At 64.4% G+C, this 17596-nt stretch overlaps 1 protein-coding gene across 5 annotated transcripts; it reads left to right on the forward strand.

Moving 5' to 3' along the window:
• Nucleotides 1-4883: 4883 nt before the first annotated feature.
• Nucleotides 4884-17504, forward strand: NECTIN4 (nectin cell adhesion molecule 4). Of its 5 annotated transcripts, none has more exons than XM_036434409.2 (9): nucleotides 4888-5259; nucleotides 11202-11570; nucleotides 12709-12999; nucleotides 13735-13855; nucleotides 14657-14805; nucleotides 14889-15063; nucleotides 15369-15444; nucleotides 15733-15807; nucleotides 16123-17504. In XM_036434409.2, the coding sequence occupies exons 1-9, from the start codon at nucleotides 5184-5186 to the stop codon at nucleotides 16348-16350; spliced, it is 1560 nt and encodes a 519-aa protein (XP_036290302.1). In that variant the 5' UTR covers nucleotides 4888-5183; the 3' UTR covers nucleotides 16351-17504. The 5 variants fall into 5 exon arrangements, with proteins under 5 accessions (XP_036290305.1, XP_036290302.1, XP_036290306.1 ...); XM_036434410.2 differs by having other exon boundaries at nucleotides 4890-5259; nucleotides 14904-15063; XM_036434411.2 differs by having other exon boundaries at nucleotides 4892-5259; nucleotides 14907-15063.
• The last annotated feature ends 92 nt before the right edge of the window (nucleotides 17505-17596 follow it).

Raw genomic sequence — 17596 nt, forward strand, 5'->3', positions numbered from 1 at the left:
AAAATGTAATCCTGGCAGGACCCTCAAACTGACCTGTTTGGACAAGCAAGGCTCCTGCAGCCCAGCTTCTCAGACTGAGTCTGGGTCTGTCCTCGCCCCAAATCTGCCTCCTGGGTGCAACCCTTCACAAAGCGCTCAGTCTGGTTTCTTCTTGCCTTAACCCTGTCTTCTGACTGACCCATCCTGGTTCTCAGCATCATTCAGTTCACACAGCTGACAGTGGACCCGCGGGTGTCCGTCACACTCTGGAGATCCCCAAGTTCTCTCCGCCTTTGTCTCCCAGGCTCCCCCACATTCCTGCCCTTTCTGTGGGTCTTTCTCTGTTCTGGACCCTTCTACACCCCCTGCAGCTCATTCTGGCCAGGTGACAGCTGGCCTCATGCCTTCACGCCTCCACTCAGCTCAGCCAGAAAGAGGACGTGGACAAACAGAAGGACAGAGGAATGACAGCAAGGGCCAGGTCTTAAGCCCTCCCCTGAGACGTGCTGCCAGGAGCAGCCTCTCGGGAGAAATTGGTGAGTTACAAAATGGTGGTGAGATGGATAAGGATGGGAGAGAACTTGAGGGACTTGGTGATATTGAATAAGAAACCGGTGTGGCTCAGTAGATAGAGCGTCAGTCTGCGGACTGAAAGGTCCCAGGTTCGATTCTGGTCAAGGGCATGTACATTGGTTACAGGCCATCCCCAGAAGGGGGCGTGCAGGAGGCAGCTGATTGATGTTTCTAGCTCTCTGTCCCTCTCCCTTCCTCTCTGTGAAAAATCAATAATATATGTATATATTTTTTTATTTTATTTTTTTAAGTATCACTGGGCCCCTATTGAGTGGTCAAAAGTTGAGGGCAGAACCTGGCTAGCGTGGCTCAGTGGGTGAGCACTGACCCATGAACCAGGAGGTCAGGTGCAGTTCCTGATCAGAGCACGTGCCTGAGTTGTGGGCTCAGTCCCCAGTGTGGGGTGTGCAGGATGCAGCGGATCAATGATTCCCTCGTCATTGACTTTTCTCTCTCTCTCTCCTTCTCTGAAATCAATTTTAAAATGTATTTTTAAAAACATAAAATATTGCCGAGACCGGTTTGGCTCAGTGGATAGAGCGTCGGCTTGGGGACTGAAGGGACCCGGGTTCGATTCTGGTCAAGGGCATGTACCTTGGTTGCGGGTATATCCCCGGTGGGGGGTGTGCAAGAGGCAACTGATCGATGACTCTCTCTCTCATCGATGTTTCTGACTCTCTGTCTCTCTCCCTTCCTTTCTGTACAAAATCAATAAAATATATTAAAAAAACAACCATAAAATATTGAGGGCGGAGAGGGAAGTGCCTGAGTGCCCCCAGCAGTGTAAGTACTCAGAACCCGCCTTCCGGCTTTCTGTGTTGGCGGTTCATCTGTCTCAGCTGCTCAGTCTGAACGACCCTGTGGCTGATGCTGTGTGCACCTCTGTCGTTGTCTCTGGTCCCCGGCCTCGCTGCGCCTTGAGGTCTGTCTTTCCCCACGTCCACGCCCGTGGCTCTCTGCATCTGCCTGCTCTGTCTCTGTGCCGCTGAACAGAGCCAGCCTCCGACTCCTCGCCAAGAGCTTTGGAATGTCCCAGGAGCAGCCACTTATTTATTTTTAATTTTTATTTATTGATTAAAGTATTACATGTGTATCCTTATTGCCCCATTGCCCCCCCACACATGCACATACTCATGCCCTCACCCCTGGTGTCTGAGCCCATTGGTCATTTAAAAAAATATATTTTTTACTGATTTTTTACAGAGAAGGATAGAGAGTTAGAAACACTGATGAGAGAAAATCATCGATTAGCTGCCTTTTACACGACCCCTACTGGGAATGTGCCCAAAACCATGATACATGCCCTTGACCAGAATCGAACCCGGGACCTTTCAGTCCGCAGCCAACGCTCTACCACTGAGCCAAACTGGTTTTGCCCATGGGTCATTTTTTTTTTTTTTTCAGAGAAAGAAAGGGATAGAAAGACAGAAACGTCAATGATGAGAGAGAATCATGGATCAGCTGCCTCCTGCAGCCCCCCCCCCCCCCCCCGCCCGAATCAAGCCTCAACCCGCGCCTGTGCCCTGATTGGGAATCGAACTGTGACCTCCTATTCACAGGTGAGCCCCGCCAGCGACAGATCCACTGCCACCAATCGCAAGACCCACCCACCTTTGCTCTTACCTTCTCCTCATGGGGGAGTCTGTTGCTGACACCATGTGGAAGATTCCACGGGGCTCCTCCTCTTATCCTACTCCAGCCAGGACCTGTTTCTCCTCTTTCCAGAACTTTCTGAAAGTGCTAGCCCCCCAAAGGCACAGGACAAAGAATCCAGCATCTTCTGAGCCTGTACTTATGGAAGGCGGGTGCCCTGCTGAGAGTGACCTGGGGTTCTGCACACAACCCCGGCTCCGGTGGGGCCCCGCCCGCTGAGCGACAGGGAGTGTGGTTGTCAGGAAAAGACGGCCGCACTGGGGGACAGGCTGGCGGCAGCAGCAGAGGCGCATCTGTGAGAAACGGGCGACCCTGAGCTGGCAGAGCCGCTGCGGCGAGGGGAGCGGTGCTCCGTGGAGGGGGTGGGGCTGGAGCCCTGCTTTCCGCGCCCCCCCCCCCCCCAAACAGGAGCGCTCTAGGGAGGAGCAAGAGGGTGGCCTGGGGATGGAGGCAAGCCCTCCCCCCATCCCCGCAGCACCAGCACCAGCCCGGCCTGAGCAGAGGGGGAGCCGGGAAGGGGGGCTGCGGGCCCCGGACCCCCCGCAGCCGCTCCGCCGCCCTCACCTCCACCTCACCCAGAGCCAGCGCCCTCAGCCCGACTCCCTCCCACCGGGCTCACCAGACAGACCAGCTGCCCCACCCGCCTCCACCGCCCACCGGCCTGACCCTCACTGTCCCCCGCTCTCCGCCCGCCCGCCCCGGCCGCCTGACTCACTTCCAAGTCCACATTCACAAGCAGACATTGCAGCCCAGCCCGCTCCAACCGGTTTGGCTCCGTGTGCCGCCGCGACGGACGGCTGGGCGGTCGGTGGCACCTGCAGGCGATGGGCACCGAGGACGGGCAGCTCACCGGCGTGAGGGGCGGCCGGGGCCCGGAGCTGTTCTGCTTGCGTGTCCGTCTGCGGGGGGGGGGGGCTCCTGGGCAGGCCTCGGGCGGCACGGTGTGATGCCCACGCTGCCCGCGGGTGGGACTCTGGTGTCCGGCCCGGCTGCACGCGGGACCCGCTCAGCAGGTGCTTGTGATGAGATGCCGCTGTGGCCTGCTTGTCCCCATTCTTAGGACCCAGAATGTGTGTGTGGGGGGGGGAGGTGAGGCATGAGGGCATGGGGTTGTGAGGAAGGAAGTGTGCACCCAGGAGACCAGACCTGGCCTGGAGGCCCTCCCAGCCACCTCTCTCAGCGGCTTCATCTCAGGCAGGGGGCAGAGGCCTGAGGGGCACTGGGTCCAGCTTGGGGGTGGGGGCTCCCAGGGAGGCCGAGGAGGGGATGAGAGAGTCCCTCCCCCCGCGGGACACTCCTAGCCTCGGGCCCACCCACCCTGGCCTCATACCAGCTGGCAGTACACAGTCTATGGCACCTTATGGACTTGGGGTGACTGGCTGGCAGCACTGTGGGGTGATGCTGAATAGGGAAGCTGACAAGACACGGCCTGGTACTGCCTGTGATCAGACTGCTTTCCACCCAGGCCTCAGTTTCCCTGCGGCTCCCGGGCCCGGAGGTGAGTCCATGGGAAGGAAAAGGCTCCCCTGCAGCCAGGCAGCAGGGCCCACGTCCGACTAGGACCATCACAGCACAGGCACCCTCCGTCCCTACCCCCACCCGCCGGCTCCTCAGCATCAGGGCAGGGCTGCTCTCGGCCCTCACCCCAACCCTGGCCTGGGTCCTCAGGCTGGAAGGGGCTCACGAGGGGGCCGTGGGGAGAAATGGAGTTTGGGGTCCAGCCTGGCCCTTATTGCCCTTGAAGAAGAGGTCACGGCCACGGTCATTGCTGAGAGAGGGATCGAGAGCGAGGTCGAGGTCACATGACACCCCTTCTTTCCTGGTCCATCCGTTAACAAAGATGCACTCAGTCCCCTGCACGCGGCCGGCTGTCCCGCGTGGACGCAGACAAGGTTGTGACGCAAACCTGACTTCCGAGGAGCTCACAGACCCAGCCCCGCCCGCCCCTCACGGCGCACACGGAGGCTTCAATGCCACTTAACGGGAAGCTGCAGTGGAGCCGGGAGAAAGGCGCAGACCACGGGCATGGCCAGGCCGCACCCAGGCCTAGCCGGAGCAGGAGGAGTGCACACCGAGGCGTGCTGAGAGGCGGACGTGTGCCTTGTCCAGCGGGAGGGGTAAATGGCAGCATGAGCCGGCGATGAGGGGAAGGGAGCCTGCATGTCGGGCACCAGGCCAGTCAAGAAGGGTGGCGCTGCGGCCTGGGCGAATCCCTTGGCCAATCTCTCGCATCATCTCCTACATATGGGGGTCAGGGGCTCACTTTAGTTCCTTCTTAGGAGTCTTTGCACGAGCTCCCTACCTCAGGGGGAAGATGTCCGAGCAAACGCCCCCTCCAGCACCTCCCCTCTCCCCTCCCGCCTTCTCTTCGGAGGGATGGGGGATGGGCAGGTACTGTCCTTGGTTCTGCCTCCCCCGATGCTGAGCCTCGGAGACCGGACCGCTGGCAGGTGTGGATGCTCAGGCGCCTCCCGCTGCGGGGCCTTGCCCTGCCCCTGCCGCCTCTCTCTCCAGCCACCGGCGCCGCCCCCTCTGCTCGCCTCTCTTCAGGGCCCTGCGTGCTGCCAGGTGAAGCCTCGAGCTGAGGGTGGGATCCAAGGGCCTCCCCACCCTCCCTCCCCAGCGCCCATTAGCCGGGCCAGGGGGCGAGGCTGCAGCCGTGTGCCAGGCCCGGCCCCCAGACGCACCTGTTCTGACCTGCTGAGCAGGTTCCCAGTTTCTGCCGGAGCTGTTGGCCGCGGCGTGGGAAGCAGCTCTGGGGGAGCTCAGAGCTCCCATCACGGCTTCTGGGGGGGCAGCTGCCGCCGGGTGCAGGACGGGCCGGTCCCCTAGGGGAGCCCCAGGAGGACGGGCAGGTCTGCCAGGGCCCGGACCTGTGACCCTCCCGCCCCGGCCAGCGCCCTCTCCAGCCCCAGAGCTGGAGCCCCGGGAGCGCCCGGCGGCACCTGAGGAACGCGGGGCAGCTCTGCGTGGGACCCATGGCCCTGGCCCGCGGAGCCGACATGCAGGGGCCTGAGGCCTGGCTGCCGCTGCTGCTCCTGGCGTCACTGGCAGGTAGGCCTCCCGGAGCCACAGGACCCTCGCTTCTGAGCCGCCAGCGCCCCCTCCCCCGCGAGGCCTGACTGAGGACCCACCCTCTCCCACCAGCTGCCGGCCTGCCCCAGGGGAGTAGGGGAGCTCATCCCCGTGGCCCCCTCCGGCCGAGGCCTGGAGGAGAGGATGAGGGGCCGGGGCTGGGTGGGCCGGGGCCCTTCCACCAGGTCCGGGAGGAGCCCTCACCTCCCTGCTGAGCCGGGAACTGCTGATGGTGCGAGGCTGACTCAGGGGTGAGCTGGTTCCAGTCATGGGTGTGGGGAGCTGATGCCCCGAGAGGGACAGGGTTCTTTCTCCTTCTCTCCCTGAGCCCAGGACCAGGCGCTGGAGGGGCGATGGGCCCTCTCCCCCTGGACACAGTCAGATGCCAGTGTGGTGACGATGTGACTGCTCGGATGAGTTGGGGGCTAGGAGGTGCCTTCCAGCCAGGTGTGGTTCCCTTTGCTCATTGCTGTCCCCATTTCCTCACGGAGACTGTCTGATGTATGAAGCCGATGGGAATGACAGGAGCTTCGGACGGGATAGGACCCCGTGGGATCGCGTGGGCCATGAGTAACCGAGACACCCTTCCCTTTGGGACTCGGGGACCTGCCTGCCTAGGACTGTTCCACCCCAGGCCCAGGAGCAGCCACAGCCTGGTGGTCCAGCAGGGTCCTTGCTTCCGCACCTGCCGGGATGGCCCTGCTCCCCCCTTCCTCCCCCCTGCTGTCAGGGTAGCGAGCCTGGCTGTGTGTGGGGGGACTGCTCTCCTTCCACCTGAAGATGGAGGGGTCTTGGCCCAGCCTCCAATCATAGGGCACTGAGCCTCTATCCCCACCGCCCCTCCCCCCCTCATTCCCTTCTCCAGGAGCCCTCTCACTCGCTCAGGCCCAGAAGGTGGGGCTGGGTGGCTTGGCAGCCACTTGCCTGCAGGACCTGCCCACACCTCGAGGATGGGGCAGGATCAGAGAGGTCGCAGCTCCAACTCCCTCACTGCCCGGAGGGAAACTGACTCCCTCAGGGTTAGAACTAGGCCGTCCTGAACGAGACCCTCCCTGCCCCCTCCATGACCCAGAGCTTGTTCTAAGAGAAGCCCAGGGAGAGCTTCTAGTGAGGGCGGCCTTGGCCTTGGCCTTGGCCAGGCCTGACAGACGGACAGGGGACATGCCAATGGTGGGAAGCAGCCTGGCTTCAGGACACCAGGCTGGTGCCCAGGGAGCTGCTGGCAGTGCTGTCGCCGCCGCTGGCCGAGGGCTCGGGCCGAGCGTCAGCTGCCCCCGTGGCCCCCATAGTCCAGGCTTCTCTGTGTTTGGGCTCCTTCTCAGAAGCTGCCGTGTTTCTCTCTCTGAAAGCCTTGAGTTCTGGCCTGTTTCTGCTCTTAATCTGTTAGGTGGCCTTGGGCAACTCAGAAAGTCTTAGGAGACCCAGAGTGGCCGCTGTCTGCGCCCTCCGGCCCGAGGCCCGAGGCGGAGTGAATGGCCGCAGAGCGGTGCTGGGTGTGGGAGGCAGGCAGTCTGGCTGTGGTGATAAAAGGGGGTCCCTCTGGGTGAGACCAAGGCTGGCTTCACCCCGACACTGCCCTCCGCCCATTAGTGCCCCCCTGCAGGCCCTGACAGCTCTGAGCCCCAGGGCCTGCCCCGCCCTGGCCGAGGAGGAGGCTGGGGAGGCGCCTGCACCAAGGCTCTTTGTTTCTCTTTAATGAGATGAGTTTCCGGGTGAGGTCCCCTCCCTCCTCCCTCCCCACCTCCTGCCCTGGGCGGGAGGGCCCCAGGTCGCCAGACACCCTGTAGTAAGTAAGTAGATCCTCTTCCCAACTGGGTCTGGCCCCAGGGGGTCGCAGGCCAGGGGTGGGTCTCCATTTCTGCCCTCCAGGGGAGGACCAGCTTTTGTCTGAGGTTGGCTTCCTAGAAAGGGAGGCACATCCCTGCTTCTCTCCTCCTGTCACGGGGCAGCCCTCTCCTCAGGATCTTCCCAAACCCCGTGGAGCGTTAAGCCTCCTGAGGGAGAAGGCCTGGCTCTCTGGCCTCTCGAACGAGCCCTCCGACCAGGTCTCCGCAGGAAGGAGGGTGCGGCCGGGGAGCCGAGTCGGGAGGGAGCCCAGAGACTGGGCCTGGGAACAGAATACAAATGGAAGGTGACGTTGGGAACTGGGGCCACAGCCCTGGAGGAGGGTGCCAGGTGGGACCCCTCAGCTGGCCGTGGCCTCTGGCCTGGCCTTTCCCATAGTTCTCTGCCCCTCCCCCCACTCACCTCAAATTGGTGTGTGCTGGGAGCTGAGGAGAGGCTGGGATTTGGGTGGGGCAGAGCTGGCCACACTTGGAGAGTGGCTGGCAGGATGGGGGGGAGGGAGGGTGGCTAGGATCTCAGGAGTTTGGGAGAAGCTGAATTCTGGGTCTCCCACCCACAGTGTGGCTGTTTTGGTGACTCAGCCAGGCTCAGACTGGCTCCGGGGGGTTTAGGGGACTTATCTGAGCGGGAGCTGTGTCTGGGCTGAGCGGGCTGCCTCCAGGCCTGCCCTGCCTCATTGTTGTCATCGCAGCTCTTCTGCTGTGGCCCCCTCCCCAGACGCTAATCGGTGGGCGGGCGCTGTGCCCAGGTTGCTAAGCTGGGGGCTTAGGACAGTGGGAGGGAAGGAGGGAGGCAGGTGAAGCAGAGGGAGAAGCTCCTGGTTTTGCTCCAAGGCCAAGGCTGCCCAGGAGGGAGGAGCAGGGCTTCAGGGCCCCCTTCCAGGTCCTTTCTCTCCAATCTCCTGGTGGCTTCACTCTGTGGAGGCTGCGGTGGTGCTGGGGGGCGCATGCTGGTGTGTGGGGCGTGGGGCAGGGTTAACTAGGCCCTCCCTCCCTCAGCCCCGGGCGGCATCCTCCTCCCACCAGCCACACCAGACCACCGGCACCAACCCGTCACCCCACCCGGGCCAGAGCCAGGGCTGCTTGGGTGGTGGCAGCAGGTGTTCCCAGGGCCACAGGTGCTGGGGGCCCTGGGAGGGGCTGGGGGAGGAGTGAGGGTCCTGGGGACAAGGGTGGAGAGAGCGCTCAGCTCCTTCTGTTGGGGAGCCCGTGATGGCAGCTGCCCAGGGCTTCCCGAGGGACAGGACTTCACCTCTGGGCCCTCCCCTCGGTGAGGTGGGTGGGCGACTGGGCGACATTCCAGATGGACACAGCCACACGCCACAGACCACGCACACCGACCGGGCAGCCGAGACAGGGAGGCATGCAGGCACCGGGGGAGCCACAGCCGAACATTCACCAACACGGTGGGACAGGAGTGTGAGACGCGGGCACATGCACACCCCATACGCTGCTCTTCGGTTGCAGACAAGCACATACACTCACTGAAGGCAAGGCGTGAACACGAGTGAGCGACCCCTTCGTGCAAGGAGGCAGCCTCCCGTGCGTGTGAACTGGCACCAGGAGCAACCAGGCCTCACCCAGAGCGGCACGTCCAGATCCACGGCTCTCACTCCCCCCTGGTCCTCCCCGCTCCCGTGCTCCTGGGGCTGGAGGGAGAGGCCCCTCAGGAAGATCCTCCCTCCCCAGAGACCCTCTCTGGGGGCAGCCTCAGTTCCCCTCTGGGGCACAGGCCAGGCCTCACGCCCAGGAAGTCGGGACAAAAGCTCTGGGTGGGAGCAGCCAGGCCTGGAGGAGCTGTCTGGGAGCTGGTGGCGTGGGGCCTGGCCGGGGTGGGGAGGCCCAGGGCAGGGATCTTGTTGGGCCAGTTGGGCCTGTTCTTTCCCTTGTGCAAGGTGGTGGCTGGTGGCGGCTGTGGCTGAATCACCGAGGCTCCTGACCAGCGTCCTGGGCTCCCGGAGGCGGCTGGGAGGGTCGGAGGGAGGAGTGCAGCCAGCAGAGGCTGCGAGACAGACCCCAGCAATGCGCAGCAGGAGGGTGGGGGGGCTGGCCTGGCCACGGGGTGCCCACAGTGACCTCACCGGGCAGGCGGCTCTGGTGACGTCATCGTGCTGATGCCGGGGAGGCGCTGCGGGAGAGAGGAGGCTGCTGGGCTGGTGGCTGGGCTCTGGGTCCACTGGAGCCCAGTCCCTCCACTGAGGACTGTACTGCGGACGGCGGGGCTGTGGGAGCACTGAGGGCTTGCCTGTCTCCCTGGGTCCTGGGCAGGCTTGGGCTGGTCTCTGGGGAGTGTGGGTCTTGGACACACAGTAGGGATGAAGGATTGGGCTCAGGCATGTGCTAGGGACGCGCTGCCTGTTGTGCTGTATGAAGTGACCTTTGGGGAATGTGGGTGATCAGTGGGGAGCGGGTCAGATGGTTGCGATGTGGCCTCTGAGTCGTCTCAGGAGAGTCTGTGGAAGGGCTCTGTGCCGGCTGGAGCACTGGCCCCTGCAGCCTGCGGACGGCAGTGCTGGGCGCAGAGGCTGAGGAAGCCCATCTGCCAGGCAGCCCTGCCCTCCTGTGTCAGGGGACATGCTGGGAGGGGCAAAGGCGGCAGCTGGACTCCCAGGCTGGGCTGGGTGGGACCAACATCAGCTCAGGCAGCTCAGGGCCCTGGCATCCAGCCCTGCAGGTCTGTCCCGTCCCTTCCAGGCGCTCCCAGCTGCCAGCAGCACCCCTTCCACCCCTCCCTCTGCCCGCTCGGCTCTGCCTGCGGTGCCCTCAGATCCCCTGTAGTTGGGCTTCTGTCTCCCCCCATGCTTGTCCTCCACTGCCCCCCCCCCCTTTAAAAATATTTTTATTGATTTCAGAGAAGAAGGGAGAGAGAGAGAGATAGAAACATCAATGATGGGAGAGAATCATGGATCAGCTGCCTCCTGCATGCCCCTCACTGGAGATAAGCCTGCAACCCTGGCCTGTGGGCCAACTTGGAATCGGTTCATGGGTCGATGCTCAACCACTGAGCCACAGCGGCCGGGCCTCCACCCCTTTCTTTTTTCCTTTGCAGTGAACCCAGCTAACCAGTCTGTCCTGCCTGCACCCCAAGGTTGCCATGCACACCCCTCCCTGCCTAGCCCAGCCAGACTGCTGGTTCCTCAGGGTCCACCCTCCCACCTCCTGCCTGTCTCTTGTCTGTTCACTCGGCACTAATCCAGCCATCGGTGACCATGGCTTGAGTGTCAATCATGAGCAGGAATTCAGCCCACGGGCCCCCAGAAGAAGCACTGAGTCAGAACCCCCGTCTCCACATAAGACGTGAGGCCCAGGTTCTGCTCCGCGGGCGAGGCCGCCGCAGCCGGGAGCCGCGCGGAGAGCGGGCGCCGCAGGAAGGGGCTTCGAGGGTCTGAGCCCCTCTCCTGCCCCTTCCCGGCAGCCGTGCCTCCCGCTCCGGTGCGGCTCCCGCTTCCCCTGCCTCCCTGACCCCGCTCCCTCTGGACCCACTCAAACCCCTCTGCCCGGGGCGGGAGGCCCGCGCGGCTGGGCTCCAACCACGGCCTCAGACGCCCCGGCCTCGCCCGCCTCCCCGCCCGCCCGGGTCGCGCACAGCCCGGCTGCCTCCTCCGGGCCGCTCGCCTCCCGCCTGGTCCCCGGCCGGTTTCCCGGCCGCCCAGTCCCAGACGCCCGACCCACCTCACCTGAGCCTCGGCCTCAGCCTTCCCGTCTCAGCGACAGGCCGGCGGGCCCCCCTTCCCCCTCCCTGGAAGCCGGTCGCCCCGCTCCAAGCGGGAACCCAGCCTCCTGGGCGGACCGCCCCCCGCGGCTCCCCCCCTCCCCCCAGGACCCTGAAAGCCGTCTTCCGGGCGCAGGCCAGCCCCGCCGGCTGTGCGCCCCGAGGGCAGAGCCCCCTCCCCGCGGCCGCACCTACGCCGCAGGCCGGTCACTCCCTCCCGGGCCTCGGTTTCCCCCGGGGACAGGGACGGCGCCGCCCAGCCTGCTCTGTGGGCGCCGGGGAGCGGCCCCAGTGCTTCGCCAGCACCTCCGCCGCGGCCGCCGAGCCCCGCCCGCACCCCTAACCCGCTGCCTCTGTGCCCGCAGGCCGCTGCCCGGCGGGCGAGCTGGAGGCCCCGGAGCTGGTGACGGTGGTGCTGGGCCAGGACGCGCGGCTGCCCTGCCTCTACCGCGGGGGCCCCGGCGAGCAGGTGGCGCAGGTGGCCTGGGCGCGCGCCGCCGCGGGCGAGGGCGCCCGGGAGCTGGCGCTGCTGCACGCGCAGTACGGGCTGCACGTGGGCCCCGCCTACGAGGGCCGCGTGGAGCGGCCGCCGGCGCGCGGCCCCCCGGACGGCCCCCTGGACGGCGCGGTGCTGCTGCGCAACGCGGTGCAGGCGGACGAGGGCGAGTACGAGTGCCGCGTGAGCACCTTCCCGGCCGGCAGCTTCCAGGCGCGGCTGCGGCTCCGCGTGCTGGGTGAGCGGACCTGGGGCGGGGCCTGCGGGGGAGGGGTCGGGGAGCCTGGGAGGGGTCCGGGGGCGGGGCGGGGACCTGGGCGGGCCGGGGGACCCCGAGGGCGGGTCCTGCAGGGGGCCGGAAGCGCGGCCTGCAACCCATCCAGCTCCGCAACCCAGAGTGACCCGCGCCTTGGTTCCACCGGCTCAGCCGCGCGAGAAGCCATTTAACGCCAGTTCTTCCTCCCAGTGACCTGAAACCTCCCTCGGTTTCTTTCGGGCGACAGGGCCCAGCCAGCACTCACCTGCACCTGACTCTCAGCCCCCTAGCCCCAGCGCCCTCGGTGGCCCGGTTCCTGCCCAGCCCGCGGGTCCTGGCCCTCCGAGGGCAGTCAGCCGGTGCCTCCTTCTGGCCCGCCCCCTGGGTCTCACCGAGGTGCCCCCAGGCACTGGTCAGAGCCCCTCGGACCTGGGCTCCACGTGGGGCCCAGGAGTGGGCAGGCAGGCCCAGGGGGCAGGTGCCATCAGGACCAGGGCTATGTCTCCCTCGCCTGGACCTCAGTGAGGGTGGTCAGAGGCCAGACCGACCCTGTGAGTCACTGCTTTCCCGTTGGCGCTCATGGTCGGCGGAAGCCCCAAACCTAAGGTCAAGTCTTTTCCACCCTGGTTCAGGCTGCTAATGGTATGAAGGTGAAAAGGGTCTTTGTCATCTCCCTTCACTCACCAGCTTTGTAGGAAAATATGAGTGTGACCTCGGCTTGAGCACCTGAGACCCGGGGTCTGCGACGAGCCCTCTTCCGCCCTGAGCCTCGACTGCCTCTGACGGCCCAGCCGGAGCTGTCACTTCATGGCTTGTTGGCGGGACTGATGAGATTCTGTCTGTAAAGTGTTTAGCATAATGCTTGGTGCCTATTACTATAATATTATACCCACGTTATCTTTAATTAGTTCGTTGTTTTTATTAAAAAATAACCCATGCTCATTGTAAAAAGTACAAACAATGGACAGGTATAGTCGGGTGAGATTCTGCCACTCACCTGGCATCCTTACCGGTAAAACAAGAGAACGGGGACTGGAACTGGGCAGCCGTGGAAAAGGGACTGTGATGGGGCGGGCCTCCTGACGGGGTGCAGACCGTGACCCCTGTCCCTCACCTGCAGTGCCTCCCCTGCCCTCACTGAATCCTGGTCCAGCGCTGGAAGAGGGCCAGGGCCTGACACTGGCCGCCTCCTGCACAGCTGAGGGCAGCCCGGCCCCCAACGTGACCTGGGACACAGAAGTCAAGGGCACCATGTCCAGCCGCGCCTTTGAGCACTCCCGCTCGGCAGCTGTCACGTCCGAGTTCCGCCTGGTGCCCAGCCGCAGCATGAACGGGCGGCCCCTCACCTGCGTGGTGTCCCACCCCGGCCTGCTGCAGGACCAGAGGCTCACCCACACCCTGCACGTGGCCTGTGAGTGCTGGGGTCGTGGGGGGCCCCATGGCTTCGAGGGGCGGTGAGACCCTGAGAACCTGAGCCCACAGTCAGGCCAGCCGGGTCCTGTGGCTGAGGTGAGGTCTGGGGGGAGCCACCCAGATGACCCCAGGCCTCTGACGTAGAAGGGCAGTTGGAAGAATCACACGTGAACTGGGAGCTGAACTGGGGTGTCCAGGCGGGGATTCGAGCTGGCACCAGCTGCTGTTCTGCCTCCTCCCTTACTTCCTCCGCCGCAGAAGGAAAGTGATACCCGCTCAGGCTCCCGTGGAACTAGGAGCCCGGCGTGCAGGGCAGCTCAGGCTCAGGGCAGGGGTGCTCAGGGCAGCGGGGTGGCAGTGGGTGTGGGGCTCTGAGGGAAGAGGACGTTTCTGACTCAGCTGACCCAGCATGTGGCCCAGCGTGGCTCCTCAGCAGATGCTCGATAGGGAAAGGAATGGCATGTAGGTGGTTTAGCTTCCCAAGAATCCGGGAGCAGAACCAGTACGGCTCTGCAGGACATCCCAGGAGGGGCTTGGAGGAAGTGACCCATGGGTATGCTGAGGCACTTAGGGGCTCCTTGCCCTGTATCCCAGAGAGGAGCGGGGGCTCGGCTGGCACAGTGAGGAGGAAGGAGAAGGCAGGGGAGGCTCTCCCAGGTAGGTGGAGCCTGGGATGGGCCCTTGAAGGAACAGCAAGATCAAAGCTGTTTATCCCCTCCACCTTCCGTTCCAGACCTTGCAGAGGCCTCTGTGCGGGGCCTGGAAGACCAAAAGCTGTGGCAGACCGGCAGGGAAGGTGCCACGCTCAGGTGTTTGAGTGAAGGGCAGCCCCCGCCCACCTACAACTGGACACGGTGAGGGCCTGGCCTGGGAGGGCTTCTCTGAGGCCAGCATGTGCTCACGAGGGGCTGGGACGACACATTTTGAGCCCCAGGTACATGGGGCACAGCTCCTCCACGGAAGCACAGCCATGGCCCCAAGCGGTCGGCTGGCCGGGGTCTGGGCACGCGATCATCTGAGGGAACCAGCAGTGAAGACCTTGGCTTTCCCTAGCGTTTACATGACCACGTGTTCACACACTAATACTGTGTATGTTTACAAAAGTTCCTAAAGAGGGTAAGACAACATGGCACAGCTGATTGTCTCTGCTGTTAACCAACACCCTGTGGGCCCTGGTGGTGCCCACCCCATGTGCCCGCACCCGCCGCTCCCCGCAGGAGCGCTGGGCTTTCTCCGGGGTCTGAGGTCCAGGGCTGTGGGGGTGTGTGTGTGTAAGGCCAGGGTGCCCGAGGCCCTGCCCTCCTGTGCTCGGCGCCGGGGGGTGGGGCGCCAGTCACTTTTTCTGAGTCGTCTGAGCCCAGATGGTAATGAAGTGTCCTGTTGTGTGGACAGACTTCATGCCAGGGTGCCTGGTGCCCAGGCTGGTGATGTGCTGCCGCGGGAGCCTGTGGGATGGCATGCGCGTGTGGAGGGCGCCCGGGTCAGGCTGAGCAGCAGGGAGGAGGGCCTGCCTGGACCTGCCCGGGTGGGAGGGGCACCGTGGGAACAGCCTGCGGCTCTGGGTGACGACATGGGGGCGGGAAGGGAGCGAGGCCTGGACACGTCGGTGGTGCCGCCGCAGCCGGCCCGCGGCCCCATCAGCTCCCTGTCCTCAGGCTGGACGGGCCTCTGCCGAGCGGCGTGCGTGCGGACGGGGACACCCTGGGCTTCCCCCCGCTGACGGCTGAGCACAGCGGCGTCTACGTCTGCCGCGTGAGCAATGACCTCTCCTGGCGGGAGTCCCAGGTCACCGTGGAGGTGCTGGGTGAGCTCGGGGAGCCGGGGCGGCCGGGGCTGGGCGGAGGGCGGCTCTGTGGGGACCTCGGGCGCGGGAGCTGCCTCACTCAGGCAGCCTGTCTCCAGCAGACCCGGAGGCGGCCTCGGGGAAGCAGGTGGACCTGGTGTCGGCCTCCGTGGTGGTGGTGGGAGTGATCGCCGGGCTCCTGCTCTGCCTCCTGGTGGTGGTGGTGGTGCTGATGTCACGATACCATCGGCGCAAGGCCCAGCAGATGACCCAGAAGTAGTGAGTACTGGCCGCTCCTGGGGACAGAAGAGGCCGGCAGCGGTGGGGGGACCGAGGAGAGGAAGTGGGGGTGGGCTTCTGGGGCTCGGGGTCTGGGCCACGGCTGGATGTGGAGGACCTCACTGCCTGTGTGAGGGTTGGATCCACATGCCCAGGTGTCACCACGCACATGCACACGCATGCGCCACAGCCGTCAGGCACACTTGTAGGGACAGCACATCACCAGGGCCCGTCTCCCAGAGGCCGGCTGGGGCTCCCTGTGGAGGCCGCCCTGTCCCCTCCTGACAAAGGGGTGTCCTTCCCAGTGAGGAGGAGCTGACCCTGACCAGGGAGAACTCCATCCGCAGGCTGCATTCCCACCACTCGGACCCCAGGAGCCAGGTGGGTGCCCCTCTGCCCAGGAGCACAGTCCTCCGTCCGGCTGGCCACTGACTCACAGCTGGGCTGGGCTGGGCCCCGGGGTCATGGCTGCTCCGTCCCTGGGTGCTCCCGTCCCCCAGGTCCTTGGGAAGCCCGCCAGCAGGGATCCTGGGAGGTGGCGGCGGCACGAGGGTGTGGCATCAGGAGAGACTGGGCTGTGGGCTGGGGGAGTGGTGGTCAGGGAGGAGCTGGTGGAAGACAGGTGGAGGCGAGCCCTGGCCTGACTGCTCCCGTGTCTGGGCCCTGCAGCCGGAGGAGAGTGTAGGGCTGAGAGCCGAGGGCCACCCTGATAGTCTCAAGGACAACAGTAGCTGCTCTGTGATGGTGAGCCCGGCCCCCCCCGCGTCCCCACCACTCTCCTCAGGCTCCTGTCCTGTTCCCAGGGCAGGTCATGGCCCCTCCCTGCTCCTCAGCCTGGCTCAGGCAGCCCTACCCTGCCCCCTGCTCCACCTTCGGCTGCATTTCCGTCCCCACCCCCTGCACTTGCTCCCAGCTTCTCCCTCATGCCCAGTGACTCTGAGACAGCCATGACCCCTGACCCCTGTTTATACTTGGCCTACAACACACCTTGCCCCTGCCCCACTAGGGTATAGCTGCCCTGTCTTGGTTCCTGACATGCCCTCTGCCCTTGGCCTCCAGAGTGAAGAGCCCGAAGGCCGCAGCTACTCCACGCTGACCACTGTGCGGGAGATCGAGACCCAGACGGAGCTGCTGGCGCCCAGTCCCGGCTGCGAGCGGGCAGCAGGGGAGGACTGCGACGAGGGCATCAAGCAGGCCATGAGCCACTTCGTGCAGGAGAACGGGACGCTGCGGGCCAAGCCCACAGGCAACGGCATCTACATCAACGGGCGGGGCCACCTGGTCTGACCCAGGCCCACCTCCCACCGCCCAGCGCCTGCTCCCTCTGCTGACCGAGGACTTCAGCTCATCTCATCCCTCAACCCCCGACTGTTCCCCTTTTCCTCCAGCCCTGTGTCTGATACCCAGATGGCTGGATAGGTTGAGTCCTTGCTGTGTGTGCAGGTCAGTGTGTGTGTGTGTGTGTGTGTGTGTGTGTGTGTGTGTGCACGCGCGCATGCCTGTGCTGTGTGTCACACCATCTGTCAGGATTCAGTGCCCGGTGCTGCTGTGTCCAGTTCCCCGGGCAGCTGCATGGAGTTGTGTGCCTGCATGCATTCCACCTGCAAACACAGGTGTTTTCTCAGACCCCAAAGCAGTATTATAATAATGCAGAGGCTGGAGGCTGCGGGCACTTCCACGTGTGCGGGCACAGCTGGAGCTGGGATCTGACTCCTGGTCAGAGGGGGCTCCCAGCCCCGGAGGTCCTCAGAGGCTCCAGCTGGCACAGGAAGCCCTCTGCCCTCTAGTGGCTGGGCCTGCTGCTCGCACGTGTTTCTTTAAGGACCAGCCTGTGAGTCCCAGAGTAAGAGGAAGACTGGAAACAAGCTTTCACTCACACGACATTCTCCTTCCCCGAAGGGAGGCCTCAGCACAGACCGCCCGGGATAGCCAGGGGCCTCTGGGGGAGCCTGGAGCCAGTGGGTGTGCAGGTGGGAGTGGCCGTGGCCCTGGAGGCAGGGTCGGCCCTCTGTCCCCTGAGCCACTCTGCTTTCTTCCTTGTGGTTCAGTGGCCTGTGGGCCTGGGGGGCTGTTGGGACTTGGTGATGAGGGTTCCTGTTCAGTTGTTGTTGGGGATAGAGGGTGGGGGTTCAGGGGATGCAAAGGGGCTGCTGGGGGCCTGACTGGCTCCTTCCCCTGGGGTCCTGGGGCCACCACCTCGGCTTTTCTGGTCCCTTTCTGCTGGATCCACTCACACACGCAACCAGAGCACCCAGGGGACGGAGCAGCCATGAGCCCCAGGCTCAGCCCAGCCACCACTCAGGCCTGCAATGCGGGCTCCTGGTCACAGGAGAGACTGGCCCTGCTCCCCGCCAGCCCAGAACTTTGGATCTGGGACCCTAGTGTGTACATTCTATGTAAATATGTTCATATTTGTACATAAATAAACATGATACCTGTTTGTCTTGTTCCTGTCTTGCCCCCCACCCCCGCCCCAGGTGTGTAAGCCTGGACCCTGCTGTCCCTCAGCCTGCCCTGTGGGACCGGGGCAGCA

This window comes from Pipistrellus kuhlii, unplaced genomic scaffold (genome assembly GCF_014108245.1).
Source record: "Pipistrellus kuhlii isolate mPipKuh1 unplaced genomic scaffold, mPipKuh1.p scaffold_m20_p_121, whole genome shotgun sequence".
NCBI classification, from domain to species: domain Eukaryota; kingdom Metazoa; phylum Chordata; class Mammalia; order Chiroptera; family Vespertilionidae; genus Pipistrellus; species Pipistrellus kuhlii.

Coding starts and splice junctions, on each gene's coding strand:
- NECTIN4 (XM_036434409.2), top strand. CDS start 5,184: ATGGCCCTGGCCCGCGGAGCCGACATGCAGGGGCCTGAGGCCTGGCTG. Junction 11,571..12,708: donor GCTGCGGCTCCGCGTGCTGG/GTGAGCGGACCT, acceptor CCTCACCTGCAG/TGCCTCCCCTGCCCTCACTG. Junction 15,445..15,732: donor ACTCGGACCCCAGGAGCCAG/GTGGGTGCCCCT, acceptor TGGGCCCTGCAG/CCGGAGGAGAGTGTAGGGCT.